Source organism: Dermacentor silvarum, chromosome 2 (genome assembly GCF_013339745.2).
Source record: "Dermacentor silvarum isolate Dsil-2018 chromosome 2, BIME_Dsil_1.4, whole genome shotgun sequence".
Taxonomy (NCBI): Eukaryota; Metazoa; Arthropoda; class Arachnida; order Ixodida; family Ixodidae; genus Dermacentor; species Dermacentor silvarum.
In genome coordinates, this window is record NC_051155.1 from 92,559,810 (window position 1) to 92,584,543 (window position 24,734).

General features: G+C 48.3%; 1 protein-coding gene across 1 annotated transcript in view; it reads left to right on the forward strand.

Annotated features, from left to right (window-relative positions):
- LOC125943482 (uncharacterized) overlaps positions 1–23,781 on the forward strand; it is a 45,851-nt gene extending 22,070 nt beyond the window's left edge. The window contains exons 6-8 of the mRNA XM_049662819.1: positions 8,122–8,419; positions 20,738–20,893; positions 23,715–23,781. Of these exons, the coding sequence (XP_049518776.1) occupies positions 8,122–8,419; positions 20,738–20,893; positions 23,715–23,781 (521 nt within the window). The remainder of the gene's footprint in view (positions 1–8,121; positions 8,420–20,737; positions 20,894–23,714) is intronic.
- Positions 23,782–24,734: the final 953 nt, after the last annotated feature.

The following is a 24,734-nucleotide window of genomic DNA, read 5'->3' on the forward strand; positions in this document are numbered from 1 at the left end:
CTGCGTAGCTCAAAGAATATTCTGCAATATTCGGCCGACCGCCATGTCGATGTAACCGACGACTGCCATGCGTCGCTGTATTCTGACACCATGTGATGCCGAGGTCGCCGACGCTGAACGAGGACGGCGCACCGACACCGCGATTGCCGCGACGATCCCGCTTGTGTGCGCTCCTGGTCGCCTTCGAAATGAATCAAACCGTGATTCCGCAGTTGAAACTCACGAATTCATGTCAGCTTCCTCAACAAACCTGAGCCGATGCCGACCCCGCTCAGAGGAGGTTAGGCCTATAAGGAGCGAGAAGTTGGAGCGGCACCTGCTAACGAGGGACATCACGGCCTTGGGCGGCTCGCTTGGGTGCCGCGCGTGCATGCTTTCAGTTCTTTCGGTTGCTTGCTCCTATCCCGCCTGAAGTGCACTTCGATAGTTCTTGAAACTGCGTGACTCGTGAAAAGACGTGACTTGGTTATTGAAAGCCACGTAGAGTTGCAGAGGTCTAGTCCTCTAGCGATGCAAAGGTATCCCGTTTACGTCGGTAAATTAAAAATAATAATAATGGCTGCACACTTAGCGCGTAACAATTTGTACGATATTTTGCTCAAAATATGAACATTCCTTTTATTAGCTATCTACAGCAGACATTGCATTTTATACGGAATAGTGGCCTCGCGATTTGGTCTGCACATTGTAAATGCACATCTAACGCGGATACCGCCTGCGAAGCTTTCATCGATCTTCGGTAGATCTGGGTAGAAGTTCTAGTTAAATGTTGCAGCTAAATGATGCGTTAGAGTAAGAGCTACCCATCTACTTCCTCTGAATTACCTTGCTACTGTCTCGATTCGCCGCAACAGCTGCTCTGAAAAAGCCCAGTGCAGGACTCTTGCCACGACTGCGTGCCATATATAGTATAGACTTCATGAATACACGGACATCAATCGCCTCAAAGAAACGTTCTGCGACAGCATGAACCTTTAGCTGGGAAGGGTGGGGGGGGGGGGGGGAGGCAGCTCCAATTTTTTCATGCAAACACATGTAAAAGGCATAAATGATTTCATAAGACAACCTATGCAGCTATTTGAATGAAATTTGTGGCATTTAAGAGATAACAACTCCAGGAAACAAAACTTCAATTAAGGACTTCCATTTTTTTACGAAAGTTACCGAAAATTGGTAAGTTAGAAAACGCACATATCTTAAAAATCCCTAACTCGGCACCATTGCAGATAACGTCATTCTGTATATTGCATCTGTTAGTGCATCTGAAGCCGACCAATTTCGTGATAAATTTGCAGCTTGTGCACAATACTTACTAGGCTCACGGGGGTTTTGTAAAAGTATCGCGCGGAAGTTGGCTGCATCTTATAGAGCGATGTCATTTTTGTACGTTTTGCATGTGTTATTAGGGGCCGCTTACAGAATTCTGCTATAGTTTTTCATTGCTGACTTGGAGTTGTAAAGTTTATACTTGAGTTTTGTAAACGCTTGCAATTTTCAAAAAATTGTTAGGGAAAACTAGAGGCCATGAACTGAAAGTTCACTCTGAACAATTACAAAATGTTAACGTTAATTATTTTAAATGCTACACACGTCATAAAAATTGGTTCAGTGGTTGCAGGGGAAACACGGTTTCTGCGTTCAAATAGATTGAGATAGGAGCTCCCCAGCAAAAGCTCCCTTGTAAGGTCGGGAGTGATGATATTAAAGGAGGTGGGATGTACCGTATAATGCACCAGCCTTCATTCAACGATATGTCACACCCCTCTCGCTACGGCACCAACTGGCCATCGTTATGGCGATGCATTTATTGCTCACAAAACCCTTCTTTTCACTACAATTTTCATTGTAATTTATGACGCAGTCTTTTAAAGTGCAACTTAGAGCGCTTAGGCACAAACACATTTTCTACATGAGCAATCGCATGCAGTGGGTTCGTATAACACTATATTAACTAACTCGGAAAATAACGAAGAGTAAGCGAAGAGCAAGAACGCGGCCGGCATTAAAAGTCGCAATAGCACAGCATACGTTAGCAAGAGGGCCCAGTCGCTCACACCGGCGCGTCCCAGAGGGATGCGACGTTGCTCATACACGTAAAGCGGCGTGTTTGCAATGCTTGGACATTACCTGATTTCAAGGCTGCGCAGTTTCTACTGCATTTGAAGGGAATTAGCAGTGATGGCTGTACATTCTGATGTTAAAAAATGCGCTGCTCTGGGACCTTGCATAGACACATTCGCTCAGAAATATGATCTCTGCCAATTCGTATTAAGATGTACAGAAATTTGTTTTAATATTTCTTGAAGGAAATACTGAACTATCTTTTTAAGGAGAGGAACAGATAAAAGCGAGCTGCCTCTCCAGAAGCCACTCATGCAAAAAAGAGCATCGCGTGCCTGTTTTGTTATCTAAGGCGAGGTCAACTAAACGCACGAAACGTTTGAGTTGAATTATGGCAGAAGGCGGAGTAAAGGCTTTAGCGCTCCCTCTTCGTCTCCGCAGAGGACTGAGATCCGCCAAGGCGAAACAATGAGGCAGGTGCGTGTGCACTTGCACAAGCGAAGGGATTTATTAGCTGTTCGTGGATTCCGAATCACAACAAAGTGACGATGAAGAAACAGTTGTAGTGAAGCATAAATTATCCGCTGAACCAAACAATTAAAATAAAAAGCCGGATCTGAGCATTGGCGGTGAAGCAATAGCCAGCCAACGTGGCACGTTTTTGTGGAAATTGATAGAACAATAGTTATAAAGTACGAGTTAAAATGCACTCATTTATTTACAAGGTTCCATCTTGACCTCTTCTTTGTCTCTTCCTCCACTACGTTTCGCTCTTTTTGCTTCAATCGTCTTCTCCTTTGCCGGAACATGGCATCCTCCCGAACTTCGGTTTTCATCCTGCTTGGGATGATAGAGTACTACGTTTCCCACTGCTGCTATTTCAGTTTTTCCATCCGGTACCAAATTTTAGGTTCTTGCTATTTGATGGTATTTATGACTGCGTAGGGACCAGAATATCTCGACTTTGGTCCATCTAAACTTCTTCGGGCAGAAACTACATATCCAGGCTCTATTAGAGGCAATTTGGAGCTATGTCGCAGATTGTAGTGTCTCTTCATGGCTGATCTGTAGTGTATGAGCTCCTCTTCCGTCTAGCACTTTTCCTGTAGCTCTACTTTTCCAGTGATTAGAAGGTCGGAGTGCGCCGGTAGTCAAGTGGTTTCGCTTGATGTAGCAAAGTTAGGCATGCATCCTAATGCCATGGCATGAGAAAGGTTATTGTGCCTTACTGCCGCTTCCAAGGCACACTTCGATCCACCACGGAATCAGGGTACATTGCGATGATTGTTTCATCTCCCGAATGAGCCTCTCACCTAACCACTTTCCTTCGGGGGCATAGGGCGTGGCAAATCTAGGGGTAATTCGTCTGTCGCGGGCCGATTCCTGGAGTTTCTAACAGCGTAAAGCTGGCCCTTTTTCAGACACCACCACCTTGGTCTTCTTAAACATATTTCGCTCCAGGAACGTCAGAACACACTTGGCATCTTCCTTTCCTGACTTTGGAGCTGCCTTGCGTCTGCATTCATCTATGGCATCAAGGAATTCTTGTGTCTTACTGGCTCGCTCGCCCCGCTTTTTTATTTCGGCAAAATCTAGATGAATTACTTTCAATGGTACTTATGAATGACGAGCGATGGTCATTTGATTCCTTCTTCGACGATACTTGGCCTTGATAATGGGGCACTAGTGACAGGTTTGCACGCAGTTCTTGATGTCTTCTTTCATATATGCGTATATCCATGTGAATCGACTATGTATATTGAAGTTGTAATAGGCTAGGTGCCAGGAAATCTCGTCCAGAAACGAAAGTATATACATAGACCGGAAGTGGATCAACATTTTCGGCTTCATGTGCGTACGATTGGCTCCATGTATGCGGTGGTTGGCTCCATGTGCGTGGCGGTCTCTCGCCCGCTGTGCCTTAGCACAGGTGTCAAAACGGTTGATGGATGGCCCATTGTTATACCCGTCGCCACTGCCGATGCCTCTTTCACAAGTGTCACGATACTCGGTGGCGGCACGTCTCACCAATCGTTGTGCCCCTTTGTCTAATGACGTAGAGAACACACGAGCGCTGTTACCAGCAGTTTTCTTGTGGACTCGCTATGGGATGGACGCTCGTTTAACCTGATGTTCCAGGATCATGACGGTGCCATGCAGTGTGCCGCGGCTATGAACGCTGTGGCTACTAGGCTTTAGTCTATGACGATGGGGTGGATTGGTGCAGCAAACACACTACTTGGCTATCGCGCCAGGCGAAGACGAGACGCCGATTTCCTTGCTCTTTGACGAACTTGCCGAAGACGCTCAATATAGTCAGTAATGATAATACATAAGTTCACTGCAGCAATATTCAGTATAGCAGACCCACCATAGTGACAGCTTCGCTGGCTTCCATCTTCACCGTAGTGGTAGGGCTCTGAATGTTCCTCTTCCAATAAGTTTTCCAGAATTCATAGTGCTCTCCTGACTCTGCACTGTCATGGTAAAGCTTCAAAAGTTTGGCACTAAGCTTCCTGGCACGCACAACTTGCCATTACCGCAAGTCGAGTCTTCGGTGCCTTCTCACAAGCTGTGAACATCTCCATGAGCATACGTGTTCACTTCTGTGATGTAGAGCCGGGAAGGAGCATCTGAGTCAGGGAACTTGTCACCGGGTCGATGGCTTGCATCGAAAGTGAACTCTTGTATTTCACTGATCCAACGTGCCACCGTGCCGTTGGGCTGGGTTAATCCCAACAACTCAAAAAGTAACTTAGCACAATAAAACACGCAGACGCGAGAGAGGGAGACAAAGACAAGCGCAGGTTTTTTTATTGCGCTAAGTTACTTGTTGAGTTATGAAAACCAACTAGCCCAACAAATAATTCTTTTATAATCCCAATAGGTAGGTTCCCGCTCGGTTGTCAGAGAAAAGCCGAAAGTGGCGACCCTCTATGTAGCATCTGAAATACCGAAGTGTCAACACAATAGTTTATGAAGATTTGATGATTTCTGAAATAAAAAGAAGCGACGACCAAAATTCAGCTTGTTTGTCGCATAAAATGTATATTGAATGACCTCGGCAAAAATATCTGAGGAGCAATCGTGAAGAAAACTTGGCACTCAAGGAATCAATATTTTTAATCAACTTGAAGAAATTTTCTTCACGCTGACAGATCTGTTGAAAGTTTCTTGTTTAGCCCAAGCGATCAGCCAGCCGACCAAACTTGCTGCTGCAATCTGGAGGAAGATAGTCTTTCTGCTGTCATCGGCAGCATCATATTCGTTCAAAAGTGCTGCCAACACCAGGTGGTCCAAATTTCTGGAGTCCCCCACTTCGGCGTGCCTCATAACCATATCGTGGTTTTGGCACGTAAAACCCCATAATTTAATTTAATTTTTTAGGGCTGTGCCAACCTAGTCATCATTAGAGTAGTGATTTGATTCATATGAAGCCACACGGTGGAAGCACTTTCTTATACAAGAGTTAGTGACTTCGTATTAGCGCCCAATAGGGGACTTGCATAAAGCCGAGAACCCTGTGCTGCAGTCAGGCTACGCTAGTTTTAGGCCACCATCACGACGAATAGACGTGGACGTGTTATAATAGTCAGTTACCTGCCCCTCCGCTTGTTTGTAGAACTTGTGCAGTTGCAGCAACGTTCCTTCACTGAAATTCAAAAAGCCAATCTACAGCTACGTGCGGCTATGTAAAGAGGTTTCCTAAGCGTACAGTCTCGGCCTTAAGGTATACATAAGCGCAAAATATTCGCTATGCCGTTCACTTTACTGGCAATTCTTGAACGCCGCCGCTACGTGGTTGTTGCGACCGGTTGTCCGGATATCACACTAACAATGAGGCGCTCTTGCTTCGATATACTAGCCACAAAGTAAACTTAAAGAAGTGTATGCGCAGCGCACGCATGGCTATAGCTGTACGTTTTCCACACTCATAAGCTACCACACCATAGTAGTCAGCTGCGTCACGCACCCATATTTATTCCCTGTTGGCGGCAGCAGTCACAATTCTTGAGCAAAGAATGATATGCTCGGCAACAGTGGCTGAGACGAGCGCACGCGATCGTCATGGTTAAATGGTTTAGCGTTTGCAAGGCCATTTGGACCGTGATAGATGAGCGTGTGGGATGGCTACACCAGTAGACAAGGTATCGCAGCATGCGTGCTGATCTTTTTACTTTTTTTTTCTTGTTCGCATAGCTAGCTCTTATGGAATTCGGATAGACATAGCACTCGCAGAATGTTGTAGCTCCTGCATTCAAGTCACTTCCTCGTCACCGCTTTCGCTAGTAGTCAACAACGTCTTCGTGTCGCACGCGTGAAAGCATTGCAAGATATTCCACTATCCCGTAGCCGGGAACGAATCTTACGTTCGCATCAGAAGGCTGTAAAAGTTGGGGTCGGGCATTGCTCTAAGGTGCGTTAGCCTACACTACGGGGTGTCTCAAAAAGGGATAACTGGCCTGCGCTACCGGGGCGTCACAAAAAGGCTAGGTGGGCCCCCGCCGTCGTATGTGACTTCATGCGGAGCCTAATCTAAGCTAACCTACAACTTCTTTCTGACCGCAAGGCATCTTTTCTCTTGGAGGCACACAGCTACCCCAAACTTGAGGCGATGAGGGGTTAGTGGTCGGGAAGATGAAGAAAAGTGAGGAGCTTATTTACATCTTTACGCTGGGTATTAGATTACTCATGTTTGCAGGTATGTTCTGGGGTGCACATGGTTGTGGGAATATAGGGCTATTTCGTAACACACGATGTTCAGTGTACAAACAATCAGTCTTCCACAGATTCTTACACCAAGGAAACATGTGATATCACATACAACTTAGGCGGTCTAATACAGTTGTAGCGCTCAGCCTTCGTGGCGAAAATGTGCTTACAACAGCACCTGGGCTTCAGGAAGCGCAGACACATGACGTATTCTCCCAAGTCCTTTATTGGCATTCTGATCCTCTGCTCCCATGGAGCGCTGAGACAGAATGAGGTCACCGGCACAGCACGTTCACCACAATAAAGCATACCTCTACGAGTTGTTACACCTAGTCCTCATGATTGAGGTCGCATGGCGAACACGTTCGCTTATTCAACCGTGTGGCATGAAGCACAATTCTGCGCCGACGATTAGCTGGGCCCTCGTTGCCGTTGATTTAGGCTGCTTAGAGATATTTAATGATCCTTTTTTGCATTTATTGTTATAAAATTCCGCGTTGAAGTACTGGAAATAGATTTGTGGTCCCGATCTCAGGCCGAACGGCGCCCATTAACCAGCGCCTGCAAAACACGCGAGCCTCAAATAACGTTTTCACAATCGCGGCGTCGGCTCACCGCTTGGGTAGATATGGGTCCTCACCGATTCGCATTGAAGACGGTCATCTCACTGGAATGCCGCACTTTTGAGCATTTGAATTCTCTCTCCGACTAGAAACTCCGCTATAATGCCGTTATTGCAAACGTGAATGTGACGCCAGCATCCGCATTCCTGCTGGTACGCTATCGCTAACATGCAGCGCTCGCGCCACCAAGAGCACCAAAAATAACTATTGTCAGTGCTGTCGCACTAAATACGCGCTGCTTAACTCGCACACTAAATTTGGTACTGCTATAACCTTGTGCAACTGATCCCGCTGTCGTCTCCGTCAGGCAAGAGAAGTCAATTTGGGAAAAGCCACCATCTGCCAAACTGTGCACTGACTGCTTGAGGCCCCTATTAGTTTCGTGTTGGTTGGCTGCACGCCGTGAAGCATACCTACTGTATCCTGCATACGTGGTTGCAACGCTTGCGCTGTACGCTTATCCCCATGTTGCCGCTCCTCCACAACTTACACCATTTAGCTACGCACTAGCGAGCGAAAACAAAAAAGAGCGAGAATCGGCTTTCTGCGGCCGTCGATCATGTGTAACAAGCCCCCCCCCCCCCCCATCGAAAAGACAAAAAGAAGCTGAAAAGGTATCATGGCGCATTATCCATTATTCGTGAACAAATATCGGAACTCATCTTCACGGAGCTATCTAAAATTGCGCAAATGGAGCTTATGTATGTCACCGTTTTTATTTCAGACGTTTCCGAGACTGATGCCGCCTGGTCATCGGACGAAACTACGTACGCTCGGCTTCCTTCCCGGGCGACTACCAGTGACGGTTACCGGCCATCTACATCGCCGGAAGAAAGGAACGAGGTCGACTCGAACGACGGTGTTCCTGCCCAGCAGCTTTTCTTGCAGCTTCCAGAACCACTGCCGCGTGCACCCGTCGACCAGCTTCTGCCGGGCCCATCTTCCGAGAAAATCTTCGGGGAGCTCCTGCGAGAGTGCAAGCACGGTGTGCCCATTACCTTTGACGCCATGCTTGAGGACATGTGAGCACTTTGTCTCTTTATCCTGTTGTGCCCATAGAGTTTTCTACTCTAATCACTAGAGGGAACTGTGGAGCTGCGATGGCTTAGATACCTTGGGAATGACGATTAGTATACATGCATTTGCCCAATATTCGTGCTTGTGGCTTCAAACGTTATCGCGGGTTTAATTGCTGTGCTTTACGCGCACTTAGCCTAAATTTCGAAGCGAGCTGCATTTCTAAATGTATATCTAGTTCAATCTAGTAATTTTTAGGAAACTCTATGATGCTGCCTATACTAGAATACACTTTTAAGTGGCAATATTATCACGCCTCGTAACTGGACCATCACACGAGTCACACCGCCTGTGGCGGCCTGACCTCAATTGCTGGCTCACGTTGGATCTGTCACATTCCCCGTTACAGAGTAAAACATTTTATGTATGGTGAAGAGACAAGTTAAGATTTAACAATAAAAAGATACAGGAGAATAAATACTATCATGTGTTGAAAAAACATGGAACAGTCATTCACTCTGAACATGTTAAACTTGAGTAGATTCTGTCAGTGATTTTCAATTTGTGCAACCGCTTCCTCGCACGGCTAATAGAAGCACGGCTAAGAGGATTCTCTGTCTCAAAGATCGAGCACGTGAAACGTTGAAAAGAACCACTTGTTTCAGTTCTTATTTACTGTTCCTCTTCACTACGGTAAATTGTGCAACATCCGTGGCTCTTAGCCGGATACATGATTACTCTGTCCGAATGACGCTGCTTCTTTTACTGTGCAGATTCTCTGAAAATTATAGAACCGTTTTACATCTCACTGTAAAGCATAAACATGACCTCAACGACGAAGATAGATGCAGCCGAAGCAATTTTTTCGTTGCCAGAGATGCATGATTTCGAGAGGCAGAACTTCAGAAGGGCTCAAGCTTTTGTAATGACGAAGATAGCACAAGCGTCGCTGTGGTCGCATGGCTCCTGAAGTGAGCAAGACAAAGACGAAAGGATTGGTGTCTGTGGTTTTTCCTCGCGCTGGCGTTTGGCTGGAACTGCTCGGGTGCTCTTTGCGCTAGACCTAACGTGACTGTGAATAAATGCCAATGAACCCGATATCATTTGCTTAAAGTGCTGGGTATCCTAACGACTCGCCCTGGAAGTCCGGAGCCGCACTCTGCCCGCCGCTACCCCAACGACCATGCCAGACGACGCCGGTGAGCGACCCACTTCGTCAACTGGGCCAGTTACCTGCGATGCCGTACGTCAACGAGACCCAGCTGTGTTCTGTGGCACCGCTGATACTGACGTCGACGACTGGCTTTTGTCGTACGAACGAGTGAGCAACCACAACAAATGGGACGATCGGAGAAACCTCACCAACGTTATTTTTTATCTTGCGGATGTCGCCCACCTCGGGTTCCGCAACCATGAAGCAACTGTTGCGAGATGGAATGACTTTAAGACTGTATTCGCGGAGTTATTTGGTCGTCCCGCCGTGCCAAAGCTTCGCGCCGAACAGCGCCTTCGCCACCGAGTGCAACAGCCGGGCGAGACTTTCACTTCTTACATCGAGGACGTCATCGATCTCTGCAACCGCGTGAGCCGAACGATGGCTGAGGAAGGTAATATTAAAGAAATCCTCAAGGGCATTGACGACGACGCTTTTCAAATGCTCGTGGCCAAGAATCCTACCAACGTTGCAGTCGTAGTCACATACTGCCAAAGCTTCGACGAATTACGCCGGCAACGAGCGCTCGCCCGCCAAACTGTTCCTCACGTGGCCTCCCTTTCCAGTTTGGTGACTGCTCACGGACAGGCTGATGACGCGTCTCTGTTGCCTCAGATCAAAGCCTTCATTCGTGAAGACGTGGCCCGCCAGCTCTCTCTGCTCCCTCTCACCCAGGAGCCTGTCCAACCTTTGTCCTCGGCCGTGCAGCCGGCCATCCGCGAGCAGGTTGCAGAGACCCTTCCACCAGTCCACCAGCACACTCAGGTTGCTGCACCGTTGACGTACGCTGAAGTCGTGTCGCGTCCTAGACCAACGACACTGCCCTACTCGACGCCGCCACCGCGCCCAGCGCTTCTCCCTGTCGCTCAAATGCCCCCTCAGTACTTCCGGCCGCAAGATCCTTGGCGCACGCCGGACAATCGGCCGATATGCTTCTCCTGCGATATCGCGGGACATGTGGCGCGCTTTTGTCGCCGTCGCCTGCCGCGTCCGGACGTCGTCGTTGAGCCACATGTACCTGCAGCCCACCAGAATGCTGATTTAAACCCGTCGCCGAACTTCTGGACCGGCCGTCAGAACTTCAGCAACCGTCCTTCACCATCACCGCGTCGCCGTTCGATATCGCCGATGCGTCTTCGCCCGCCTTCCAACGAGGGAAACTAAATGCTGCAGCTTCGGAGGCAAGAGCTGCACGCTTGTCGAAATGCCCAACACCTCCGCTATCGCCGCAAAACATTATATAAATACAGGTTGAAGGAGCCGCTACATTCGCACTCGTCGACACGGGCGCTGCAATTTCCGTCTTACGATGAGACTATTTGCCGTAAGATTAGGAAGGTCACCACATCATTTTCTGGCCTTGCTACTTCGTACTGTTACCACGGAGCACATCGAACCTTCAGCCGCATGCACTGCTAGGATCGATATTCAGGACGTACTTTACACAATTGAGTTCCTTGTTCTGCCTTTCTGTTCCCATGATGTCATCCTGGGATGGGACTTTCTCTCGCGCCACAGTGCCGTCATTGACTGCGCCCGTGCCGAAGTTGCTCTGTCTGTCGTTAACACCACTCTGCCTGCCGCCTCTCCCGCCCCCTTAAAGATTATTGTAGCCGCCGATACTCATCTGCCGTCAAGCACTTCAACACCAGTTGCTTTGTTGTGTCCATCTGCGCCCGACGCCTCGGTACTGTTCACGCCTGCATCTGTTTTTCTTCACCGTAAACCTCTACCACTTCCATTCGCCATTCTTGACGTAGCCGCTGGTACAACAATTATGCTAGTGGACAACCCGTTCGCATAGCCGCTGACTCTGCTTCACGACGAGTGTCTCGGCTGTGTCGAACCTATTGACATGTCTGAGTATTTGGACGTGCCTGGCTCCTCTTCTGGTCTTTCGATCGACGCTATGACACCGTTTCCGAATAGCTCCCGATTGGCTACCGAAGTCTTTGATTCGTGCGTTGACGCCAACCTTTCCCTCGAGCACCACGAGCAACTCTTGTCTCTCCTAGATACTTTCCGTTCTTCGTTCCACTGTACGAAACAAGCATTGGGTCGTACGAACAGTGTTTCCCACCACATCGACACCTGGTCCCCGCCTCCCCTCAGACAACACCCCTATCGCGGTTCAGCGGCGGAGCGTCGTATAATCAACGACCAAGTGAATGACATGCTCGAGCGTGGCGTCGTTCAACCATCCCAGAGTCCGTGGTCTTCTCCAGTTGTGCTAGTGCTAAAAAAAGATGGTTCTATTCGTTTCTGTGTCGATTACCGCCGCCTAAGCAAAGTCACGCGGAAGGACGTCTACCCTTTACCCCGAATTGACGATGCACTCGGTTGTTTACAAGGCGCTGAGTGCTTCTCGTCATTGGACCTACGATCTGGCTACTGGCAGGTTCCCATGGCCGCATGCGATCGACCTAAGACAGCGTTTGTCACCCCTGGTGGGCTATATGAATTTAACGTCATGCCATTCGGGCTCTGTAATGCGCCCGCAACTTTCGAGCGCATAATGGATAACATACTTCGCGGTATCAATTGGAACATTTGTCTATGCTACCTTGATAACATCGTCGTGCTTCCTTCCGACTTCTCGACGCACCTCTCCCGCCTCCACCAAGTTTTGACATGTCTTGAGAACGCTGGTCTTCAGCTGAATATCAAAAAGTGTCGCTTTGCAGCTCGCACCTGGACTATCTTGGGCCACGTTGTGTCCAAAGACGGAATCCTCCCTTATCCTGCCAAACTTCGAGCTGTGGCCGACTTCTCTAAGCCGACGCCACTGAAGACCCTCCGGAGCTTAATCGGCCTTTGTTCTTATTTTCGTTGCTTTGTGCGCAATTTCGCGACTGTTATCGCACCTTTGACGCGACTTCTCACCGTTGGCACCGACATGTCTAACTGTTCTCCTGAATGTGACGACGCATTCCACACGCTACGCCAGCTGCTCACATCTCCTCCGATTCTCCGGCACTACGATCCCCGGGCGCCTACGGAGGTACACACTGATGCAAGTGGCGTGGGCCTTGGTGCGGTGCTCGTGCAACGGAAGCCTGGCTATAACGAGTATGTGGTCACCTACGCGAGCCGAACCCTCACAGAGGCTGAGACCAACTATTCAACCACTGAGAAAGAGTGCCTGGCTATAGTCAGTGCTCTTGCCAAGTTCTGACCCTACCTTTATGGTCGCCCGTTTTACGTCGTCACGAACCACCAGTCTTTGCTGGTTGTCGACATTGAAAGATACCTCGGGCCGCCTCGGTCGGTGGGCCCTTCGGCTACAAGAGTATGATATCCAAGTGGCGTACAGGTCTGGCCGCAAGCACTCCGACGCGGACGCCCTTTCTCGCTCTTCTCTACCCCATGATACAGCGTCTCTCTCGGCGCAGTACACCGCTATCTCAGCAATCAAACTTTGAGTCCGTGCATTCGGAGCAACGGAAGGATCCGTGGATTGTTGCCCTTCTCGACCTTCTTTCGGATTCCACCGCCAATCCGACCTCCCGCGCGCTCTGCCGTCAAGCTTCTCATTTTACCGTGCGAGACAACCTGCTCTACCGCCGCAACTATATACCGGATGGTCGCAAGTGGCTTCTCGTAATACCTCGTCACATGCGCTCCGACATCTGCGCTGCATTTCATGCCGACCCGCAAAGTGCTCACGCAGGCGTGCTGAAAACTTACGCAAGGTTGCGCCAACACTGGCATGGTATGTACAGCTTTGTCCTCATGTATATCCATGCTTGCGAAGCATGCTAACAACGAAAGATTCCTTCCGTAACGCTCGACCGGCGCTCTTCAGCCTCTACCTTGCCTTGCGCGGCCTTTCTACCGGGTGTGCATCGACCTTTACGGCCCACTCCCATGTACTACGTCTGGAAGCCGGCGGATAATTGTTGGCGTTGACCATCTCACCCGATGTGCTGAGACTACCGCCCTTCCTGCCGCTACAGCACGTGAGGTTGCTTTCTTCATCCTGCGCATTTTCGTGCTTCGACATGGCGCTCCTAGAGAACTCCTCAGTGACAGAGGACGTGTCTTTCTTTCCTAAGTGGTTGAAGCCTTGCTTGCCGAGTGCCACGTTGTCCACCGTACATCAACCACGTACCATCCGCAAACCAATGGATTACCTAAGCGCTTCAATCGCACTCTTGGCGACATGCTCATTGCATACGTCGCGTCGGATCACTCCATCTGGGACAAGGTTCTCCCCTTTGTCACCTACACTTACAATACCACGACTCAAGCGAGCACAGGTTTTTCGCCCTTCTTTTTTATTGTATGGACGAGAACCCTCGTGTATGCTCGATACAGTATTTCCATACCAACCTGACGCTTCTGAATATCGACCCATATCAGAAGTAGCCAGGTACGCTGAAGCATGCCGCCAACTTGCCCGTACCTTGTCGATGGAAGGTCAAGCTCACCAGCGGAATCGACATGACACTGGCCTGAGCCCTACCACTTTCCGTGTCGGTTCCCTCGTTTGGTTGTGGATGCCGCCTCACGTTCCCGGTCTTTCGTCTAAGCTGCTGGCTCAATACCACGTACCCTACCGAATCGTCGCCTGTACATCTGCTGTAAACTATGTGGTCGAACCACTGACGCTCTCTGACGATCTGCAGCTTCGTGGTCGCGAGACCGTGCATGTCAGCCGGCTTAAACCGTACTATGATCCCTCTATCGTGTCGTCACCGTAAGTCGCCAGGATGGCTAATCTTATCTGGTGGGGCCATTGTAATGACGAAGATAGCGCAAGCGTCGCTGTGGTCGCATGGCTCCTGAAGTGAGGAAGGCAAAGACGAAAGGATTGGTGTCACTGGTTTTTCCTCGCGCTGGCGTTTGGCTGGAACTGCTCGGGTGCTCTTTAGTCTCTTCAAATTTAATTTAATTTTTTTAAGTGCGTTTAAACCCAGTCCCATAACGTGACTGGGATTAAACGCTAATAAACCCCATATCGCTTTTAATAATCGGTGCGTACTTCTTCTGCCGTTAGGGAGGGCTTCTGCGAGTGCTTTCGAGATAAATGAGATGTAATTAGTCAGTACTAGAAGTCAGCCCGTGTTGCTACTTGAAAGGAATGAAAGGAACAGCAGTGAAGCAGAGGGCGAAATACTTGATCGACACCATTTTATGAAGTAGTAATATGCGGTACAGTCCTTCGTGCTAAGAAGAATAGAAAGCAAGAAAAGGAACCAGCAGAAATTCACATGTATAAAGACTGTTAAGAGAACGAAGAGAATATGTTGAGGCGAACTTCGAGATGTATAGTCGACAGGAGAATTGTGAGCTACGCGTACAAGGTAGTTGAGAGACGGGAACAACTGCATAGCAACGAGAAAGAGAGGTAGAATTTTTTAGAGGCAAATAAACCACTACTGCGAAACATGCTTGCCTAATATTAGGCATCTAAAGCAGCTTGTAGGCTCAGATGTTCCTGTGGTACCGCGTCTCGAACCTCTTCAGTAAAAAAAAAAAAAAATGTCGCAGCTTCCCTCTAAAGGCGAAGCATCAATTGCGATAGCAAATTAGGAGAGAGCTATATGGAGTAAGGATAGTAGTTTTATCAGCTGTATAAACTTGGACATGCAGCAGCACCAGCAACGTGCGGAACTGTTGTCGACGCCGTCGGCGTCTTGCCCGCGTTCGCTCCGAACGAGCGCGGCGTTGGTGACTGTTGCCGGTGTCTCTGGGGGCGGTTCGGAGGTTTTCGACGAGATCAGAACGTGACACTCGTCGAGCAGCGTCGGAAGTCTTTACTACCTTCTCGCTATCGCGACGTTTTTATATAAGTACGCATTTGGTGCCGAAGCTGAACGTCGCCTCCCCTCTCTCCCTCCCGTCCCCCCACGGCCTCATGCGCGACGGAAGAAGTCGCGCTTGCTCTCTCTCTCTCTCTCTCTATATATATATATATATATATATATATATATATATATATGGTGATTGTAAAGGAGGAAAGAGACGCTTAATTCTGCAGCCCTGCAGGGAGCATGGCGCAGAACGCGCGTTTTCTCCCGCCATGCGTTCACTCCCCATGAAAGCGCGCGTCCCTCGCGTGCTTTCACTCGCACATACAGCATACGGCGCGCGGACGGCGATTTCATCGTCGTTTGCCAGTCATACGGAACCTCACGATGACGGCGATAGCAGAAATCCGCTTTGAGTGTCCATATAATTGCTATCGCAATAGAAATACATAGCCGTGATGGGATTGAACCAAGTTACTTCAGCGCAGCAGCCCGCTACTCTACCCACAAAGCTACAGACGCTAAAATCGGCCTTGTGTGTTCCTTGAAACAAACGCGCACAAGGAAACATAAAGGAGATGGGCAAAGAGAACGTCTTAGGTAAGGCTTGAGAAAGCCAATCGGCCATGAGAGCAAAAAATTGGCGCAGTTTCACCTGAAAGGCGATGCATCAATTGCGATAGCAAATTTGTAGAGAGCTATACGGAGTAATGATAGTAGCTTTATCAGCTGTATAAACTTGGACGTGCAGCAGCACCGGCACCACGCAGAACTGTTGTCGACGCCGTCGGCGTTTTGCCCGTTTTTGCACAAAATGTGTGCGGCGTTGGTGACTGTTCCTGGAGCCTCTGATATAAACTTGGTGCCGCAGCTAAACGTTGTCTCGCTTCCCTCCCCCTCCCCTCCACGGCCTTTCGCGCGTCGGAAGAACTCGCGTTTGCTCTACATATATGATGATTGTAAAGGAGGAAAGAGACGCCTACATCTGCAGCCCTTAAGGGAGCACGGCGCAGAACGCGCGTTTGTTCTCCGCCGTGGAAGCGCGCGTCCCTCGTGCCCTTTCACTCGCACATACAGCGTGCGGCGGCGCGCGGCGACGATTTCATCTCCATTGACGTCATACGGAACCTCACGGCGACGGCAACGGCGTCGGTGACGACGACGGCGAAGCCGACGGCAGAAATCTGCTTTGGGGTGTCCATATAATTGCTATCGCAATAAAACGTACGTGCTAACCAGTCCACTACTGGAACAACTCGCATTGAAATCGGCACACTACTTTATACGCAGGCTCCTAGGGAAGTAATAAAACAAGCTTGCAGCCCCACAAGCAGAGCAAGGCAATTAGATACCCGACTAGACGCTAGGCCCTAGAACAGTTACAACGAAACCATCGGCTTTGATCTGCGCCTCCATAGCTTTAACAAGTAAGGTACATGCAACAAATCACGATTATTTCGCAGATTCTCAAACCTTCAATTCGAGCTTCATAGGGGTGTGCGAATAGTGATTTTTGAGACCGAATGGAATAGGCATCGAATAGTGCCATTATCGAACTGAGTATCCAGTACTTTTATAATAGTTTCCAAATAATTAATATGTCTTATCACAATTAATATAAATACATATTCTTAAAGCTAGCAAGTTTTTGTCATTACAGAGTACGTTACGAAGCGTTGTTTATTAAAAGCGCAAATAGAACATTAGGAGCGAAGAAGTAGTTGCTTTGGGTGCACAAAGCACTTCACAAAGTGCGAATTATCGCTGTACAGCCTGTAAACTATGGCTACATAAGCGACGTAGCCTGCTCCACTACGCAAGTTCTCATGTTATTTGTCGACACTATCTATGCTCGCGAGGGAGAAATTTTACCGTACTCCTGATTGATTGTTATGTTTATTTGGGCGCAGTTCACATTTGGAAATATTCAAAAAGTATTAAGAAATATTCGCATTTACGAATAGTGACTAATCGATTCGAAAACCGTCTCGAATATGACACTATTCTATTCGTTATTCATCAGTTTCAATATTCGCACACCTCTAGAGCTACAAAGCAATTTCACTCCCTTGAGCAAAACTGCCTAATGTTTGAGGTTGCGATGCCTTGAGGTTGCGATGCGAATGGAGAGATCATGCGTTGTGATAAGAACGAGCATAATTGTATTTATAAACGAGCGCCTCTAAAATTAAATTGGCACGGGAACAGCACACAATGGAGTGGAGCAGTAGAGCGTCCTTTTGCAGTAGAACGTCCTCATGAAAGCAATGAAATCCAGTGTAAAGATTGACAGAAATATGCAGCGCTCTATTTTTTACAATTGCACTACCTAATTATTAGGAAGTAAATGTATATCCTACAATTGTAAACTGTGCCTTTATTTGCGTAGTTGTAATTCGCAAAAACTTTTCGAAAAGTAATGCTGTCTCCACATAAAGGAACATATAGCGCCGGTGCGGCATGGTCCTAAGTCCATTATCTACGAACACGCAGGCGGCAAGCTATCCGCAACGGCATGCCGGCCAACGCCGAGTTTTCGGGATCACCACACTAGCGAGGCGCTGCCGCCCGGCGCTGTTTGCTTGACGCCGACGACGCCCTTAAGCCTATCCTGCTTCGCTTCGAGGCCGTAATGGACGGCGCTTCAAAAGCAATCGCTGACGATCACAAAATACACACTTTCCGTGTCGACTAACCTTCTACTCATCATATCGACAGACAGAAAATTAGTAGTAATGAGTAGGCTGATAGCTCCAGCATATATATGTGGCGAGTCGCATCGAAGCGCCGCTGCAGGTCGACGCTCGTACCAAGTTTTACTCAACACGTATCGTAGCTCTCGCTCGTTCAAGTGGTCGTCACATGTCAAGAAAGATGCACATGATGTGCCATTTTATTGTAGCGGCCGTGCGTAAATGAACAATTGTATCCGATGTTTGGGTCACCTGTGGCGGCAACATGCTGGCGCAGGCCGCCCTGACGAGGAGTTGGGCGTGCATAAGCGCTGTCGTCACGCAAATTGACCGTCTTTCACTGGCCTGCCTAGCCATACTGGCTGCGACGGAGTCTGTCGTTTAGCTCATGACTTGAGTTGTCCAAAATAGGATTTTGCTTTGTTCTATCGCGCATCTTGGAATCTTTACAGCAAAGCTCTATATGTGGACCCTGTGCCGTCGTTGTCGGAGTTAGCTAAAAAGGAGCCACGTGACCTAGCGGGAGAGGAAAGGAAAAGAAGAGCTCAACAGGGGGAAAGTGGTTGGAGTGACCCCTTTCCCTCTGTGAGAATGCTGTGAGAGGGTGCAGATGAAAAGGAGAACGGGGAGGGGCGTTGACGTAAGTCGTGCCGCCCAATAACTGCGTTGGAGGGGGAGAGAGTGAGGCGCGCCAACCAATGGCGGTGTAGGAAAAAGTCGCAGTTTCACCTGAAAGGCGAAGCATCAATTGCGATAGCAAATTTGTAGAGAGCTATACGGAGTAATGATATTAGCTTTATCAGCTGTATAAACTTGGACATGCAGCAGCACCGGCAACACGCAGAACTGTTGTCGACGCCGTCGGCGTTTTACCCGCGTTCGCTCAAAATGCGTCTGGCGTTGGTGACTGTTGCTGGAGCCTCTGATATAAATAGGCACTTGGTGCCGCAGCTAAACGTCGCCTCCCTTCCCTCCCCCTCCCCCCCCTCCCCCACGGCCTCTGCAGAAGAAGGCGCAGAAGAAGGCTGCAGAAGAAGGCGCGTTTGCTCTACATATATGGTGATTGTAAAGGAGGAAAGAGACGCCTACTTCTGCAGCCCTTAAGTGAGCACGGCGCAGAACGCGCGTTTGTTCTCCGCCGTGCGTTCACTCCCCGTGAAAGCGCGCGCCCCTCGCGCCCTTTCACTCGTACATACAGCGTTCGGCGCGCTGCGACGATTTCATCTCCATTGACGTCATACGGAACCTCACGGCGACGGCGACGCCGACGGCAGAAATCTGCCTTTGAGTGTCCATATAATTGTTATCGCAATAAAAAGTAGGTCAACGGAGGAGTGGGGTGTGAGTGGAGTTCGCATTAGCTTTGGTTGTACATACGGAGCTTTGGTCAAGGACTCTTGTCTGGGAACGTCGTAAAGAAGAAAGGCGTGAGGAACGCTGTCACCTGTGGATGACGATGCGTCCCATTCCCCCGCAACGCGCTTTGAACGCTATCGCCCAGTGACGCCAACGCGTCCCATCCCCGCAAGTAGCGCCATTCGGGCCAGCCAAGCTGCCGCGAATGCACAACTTCGCTCTTCGACCATCTTAACGGAGTGGAAGGAGTGGTGATCTTTTTATTTTAGGTCGCTGAGCTTTTTCAAGCAAAGACATGTTTGCAAACTAGAATGCGACGCTTGGTTTTCAATGTCTGCAAGTAGACAGTCACGTGTAAAAGCAATGTTTTGTTTTCGAAGGCTCGGCTTAGATATTGGTAGCAACACTTTGTGGTATATTTGCACGTAAACACAACGTAGAAACGTCCATGACCCTCTACATTAAAAAAACGTTGTTGCGGCGATGTGTTACAGAATTAAGACTGCTTTTAAGGCCAAATAGTTGAAGTGCTTGATAAAGCGGCTGTTCTTCTGCCAAAATTGCGGGCGCGAAAGTAGTTCAGTATTTGTAGCGTGCAATCGTCACCACTCTCATTTATCACTCCTGCCTAGAGAAACGGTCCATGACGGTGGCCCTTTGTAGATCAGCTACCGTATGAGTGTGTCACGTGCGAACCAACTGATGACCGCGATAAACATATTTCATTTTAATATGGTATGCGGTATAACGCACAGACAACAGACACTACTTACTAAAAAAAATATTTCGCCCAACCCGAAAGCTCCCTACCCACACAATGAGTCACTATGCATTTCCTGCTATTTATTGTCTTACGGTATCATAACAAGCAGCGAAATATGCACGTGTGTAATATTCAAGCCGGCTGATTTAATAATGCCCGTACCGTCACTTATGTTTCGCCCTCTCCGGTCGAGATGCTCGTTCCCTGTGTGAACACAGGGGAGGAGCGTGTCAACACAGGGGACCTTTACTCACTGTATTCCACGCATAATTTTCTTCAAGAACGCTGCTTCGCATCTGCATTCCTTGAAAGTAAAGTCGATGCAGTTACTCCTACCTGAGATTCCCTATTCTCAGGCAAACGCATATTTCTCTCTACTTGGTAAACTTCGGGCCCTGTTCTATAAATATCTTCAAGAGCTAATTACAGACACCTGGATGACTGTGGCGTTGCACGAAAACTACAGCAGACATTGGGAATCCTCTCGTCAAATGTTGTAGAAATAATTCCTTTTTAAAATGCTCGCACCGGTGATGTTCATGCAGTGGTGCGGAGGGCTGTGTGAAGCTCTGCGAGGGCGGCGTGTACACGGAGGTGTTCCGCACATGCGGCACAAGGGGTGGAGCCGTGCTCAAGGTGATGCACCCGACCTACCTGGTCCGCCACCTGCACCTGGTGCTCGCCGAAGTGCGCATAGCAAGGCACGCGCTCTTTTGACATGTTTGTGTTTTCAAGCTGCAGGAAGCCGCATGTACTGGTTTGAAGGAAATTATTTAGCTGTGGCCAACTGCATCCCAGTGGCTTCAAGCAGCCTCGAGGGGAGGTTAGAAATTAGATCACGCATTAGATCACAGCAAATTACTAGTGGGAACTCTTACGCTGGTTTCTACGGGTCCGAGATAGAAACAACCTTTATCGAATCCTTGATGGGGTCGAAAGGCGACCAGAGGGACAGGAGCACAGCCCTTCACACCCCCTCCTTACACGGCGGCCAGTCCTTGTAGTCTAGTGGCGTACGCGGCCATCCGGAGGACCCAGAGCTGTGCTTGCGGGACCCGTAGAAACCGCACCTCCCAACCAGCACCGCACGGTTTCTACCTGACCCGCAAGCACGGTGGTCCAGCCACCGTTACTGTTAACTGTTACACCGTTAAGGATCGTTACTGCATGTATTTGCCTAAACTTCGTCCTTCTGTCTTCAGTTTTGTAACTCCGAAAATACAGCGTTTTCATCGACCTGTCGCGCTACAAATGCGATAATTCGCAATTATTACGCATGCTCACCGAGACGGATACTCGGGCTACTTGAGTGAAATGCATATGCATATTAGAGCGCGAATAAGACCATCAACCCCGCGTTTCATGGGCTTTCTTCCCTGTGTTGTGTGTGTGGTTGGCACAGCCATTCTGATATGTTCACCGAGACTAATTACCATGCTGTTTCGAAAAGTATCAGTACTTGGAAACTTAGAAAGGTCAAGTGTAATAAACAACGTTGGAATAACCTTTGAAACAACAAGTGTGGAGATTAGACAAGTCCTTGTAATACTCATCATTTCCTAGGTATCTGAACTGAACGCATTGCCAGAAACTCATCTAGTATTGTTTCCAGGAAACTCCGTTGATCACGCATGCAGACCGGGTGGCACTGATAGGAAGTTCACACACCTCTCGATGGGCTTATTTACCCGTAAACCAGAGCGTCGTTCGCAGTTTCTGCTGCTGCAAACTCGCTAGTGATGTTGCCGCTGATATCATATATCTACGCTCGCCTCTATATCCCGTGGGTGAACGTAGCGTGTGCAAGCTGTATATAGATGCTACGCCATCAGCGCCATCACGTTGGTGAGCTTTCAGCCACAGAAGCCGTGATCAACCTTGACATCCACTAATACAGAAACAGATAGAGCAGGTGGACTAGCTCTGAGCGGCGGCCTGCGCGCAGGCTCGATGCAATTTCTTGCTTCTCCCTGAGGTTGCTAGAGAGCCTTGGGATGCACTTAGACCGTATCTCCGGTGTTCCAGTTGCTTCTGTTCACCTCTCTACACTGACGAATAATGTCGCATATTACACAGAAAAGCAATTGAAAGCCCTGTGCTCAGCAACTGCGTTATATCAAGCACATTACGCCTGACAATTCACCTAAACCTCTTAAAATTGTTTTATCCTTTTTTCTTCGGAAAAGTAGATTCGTAAGTCAATTAGATATTACTAAGATGACGAATATTTTGTCGTTATGAATGCTTTCTTCTTGTCAAGATGGAATTTACTATTTTTTAAGACCGTACTGGAAGTGAGTTGAAATCAACCCAACTGGTCTTCTACTGTCTCCTTTCTGCGAACAATATTTAAGGAATCTAATATTTAGGATAAAATTCTGCAGAAGGTTGCCGCAGATAAAAAGTTCACCGACGATTACGATACTCCCTAATGCGAAATTTGAGCGCAGCTCTATACGTGTTTTCATTTCGCGATATATTGCTGGCGCGGACAATCTGTATCATGCGGCACGTTGCAAACGGCGCAAAGTGTGGCGCAACTGCGTCGCTAATCCGGAGATCGCGAGAGGCAGCGCGTGGGTGCGATTTACAGCAGCCACCACAGACAGACATCCGCTCATGCAGCGCTTTGTTTCCATATATGGTATCGCCGGCATCATCACAGAAAAGTTGTCGCGCGCTACTCTGGCGCCATCTCGTAGCTATCGTCGCCGCAGAGCCCATCTTGCGCGGCATTACGCGTTTTTTCTCACGCTTTCGCCATGCCCTACTCCTCCGCTTTGCTCCTGCGTTATCTTCGCTATCGCTGTCTTTCATCCCCCGCCGCGCTCCGCGTTCGCTCTTTCGTCCTTCGCTGTAGTCATTCGCTCGGTTATGAGGGACGCCGACGCTCGCCGTAGGAACGGGCACCTAAGAGCTGCGCTCTAAAATTACTGTATTTCGAACTGAGCATTCGCTCCCTGTTGTCTAGCTTCCGCCCGCCCAATTCATACACAGAAAATGCACGAAAAATGATTTCAGTAGTCAGGCGCTGAATGATTTTGAAATACTGTTAATGTATTTGTTGCAAGAAAGGCACAGTTCTAATGCTTTGCGGGAAGTAACTTTCGGTTGATATATCAACAGAAAGTTACTTTGCGAATATTTGCGAATATTTTGCGAAGGATGGAATAAATTAAAGCGTGTCAGTAAGCGTGAGCGTCAAGTAATCACGTTTGTAAGCATGGCAAAAGGCATTCTGTAATATCATAACGTAGAGCATCTCACTGTCGAAAAAATTATGAGAACACAGAGACCTGCGACGATGTTTTTTTTTTCTCGGGAAGTCAAAAAGAGCTTTACTTCTAAACGCATCAATTTGGTAGGAAATGTCTGGAGAGTTTGCTACATCGGAAATGTGCTTTAATACGAGACGCCTATGCCAAAGTTTTCCCATAATATTTGCTCCGTGTTGCTCTTGATATGCTACAGTGCGTTGCATATGACCTCCTGTTTATATACAGCTTTTCTGGATGATTGCAGATCCTTGCGTAGCTTGAGCATGGGCGTCGACAACAACACTGGAGGCTTTGCAGAGCTGCGAGCGTAAGAGTTTCCTTTATTAACACATATTTTCGCTTCTACTGTGATCTTCTAATTGACGATTTAAAACTTCCATTGAAATGAAGAAAGCATGAATTGGAAGGCAGCCATTCCCAGCCCGAATTTGCAGACTGAGTAAGCGCCCTCGCAGAATGCGAAATTAGCGACGCAGGCTAGCATTTAACAAGGCAACAGCATTCAGCACACGAAATTTCATCGGACCTTTATCTTGCAATACACGTTAGAATAAAGGTGAATTCACTTAACAGACCAAAGGAAGATTTCGTGGGCGGATCGCATATCATGTGATCATACTTCACCCGCTAAACGCGCGAAGTCATTCGCGATACCACCGAAACCAAATCACTGTTGACATTTACGGCGAGTAATACCAAAATACAGAAGACGAAATGTCAGTATTAAATGTATATAGTATATAAATCTAGTTTGGTAAATCTAATATATTATAATATATATATTGGAGTATGAAATGTACGCTTTAATAATAAATGCGCCCAACAAAACACGCGGCTCACGCTGGCCACAAGTGAAAGAGCGCCGCGTATGGCGACCTTTCCCCGACGCTTGTGCCTTAAGAAGCAAGACTTGGTTTGTGCAAGCTGCCATCCTGTCGTCTGCTCTTCACATGTGGGTCCATTCCAGGTAAGCTAGGGCTAATTCTTGACACCCATGACGACTGCACGGCCGCCAATGCCAGCCTTGTTAGCTCGATCGTTGGTGGTCGCGAGGACACTCGTGACAGCTACAAGTTCACCTTTACTCGCCACGTTCGCTCTCTAATTGGATCCCGAAAGGCCACGCTTTTTATAAATGTCTACTGTAAAAAGGTAGTTTTGAAGAAGAAAATTTTTCTGCGCTTTCATTAGGTCAAAGGAAGGTGACGTGAAACGCTACACGTTCGCACACAATTTTTTCTTCTAGTCGTTTGTGCTATATGGC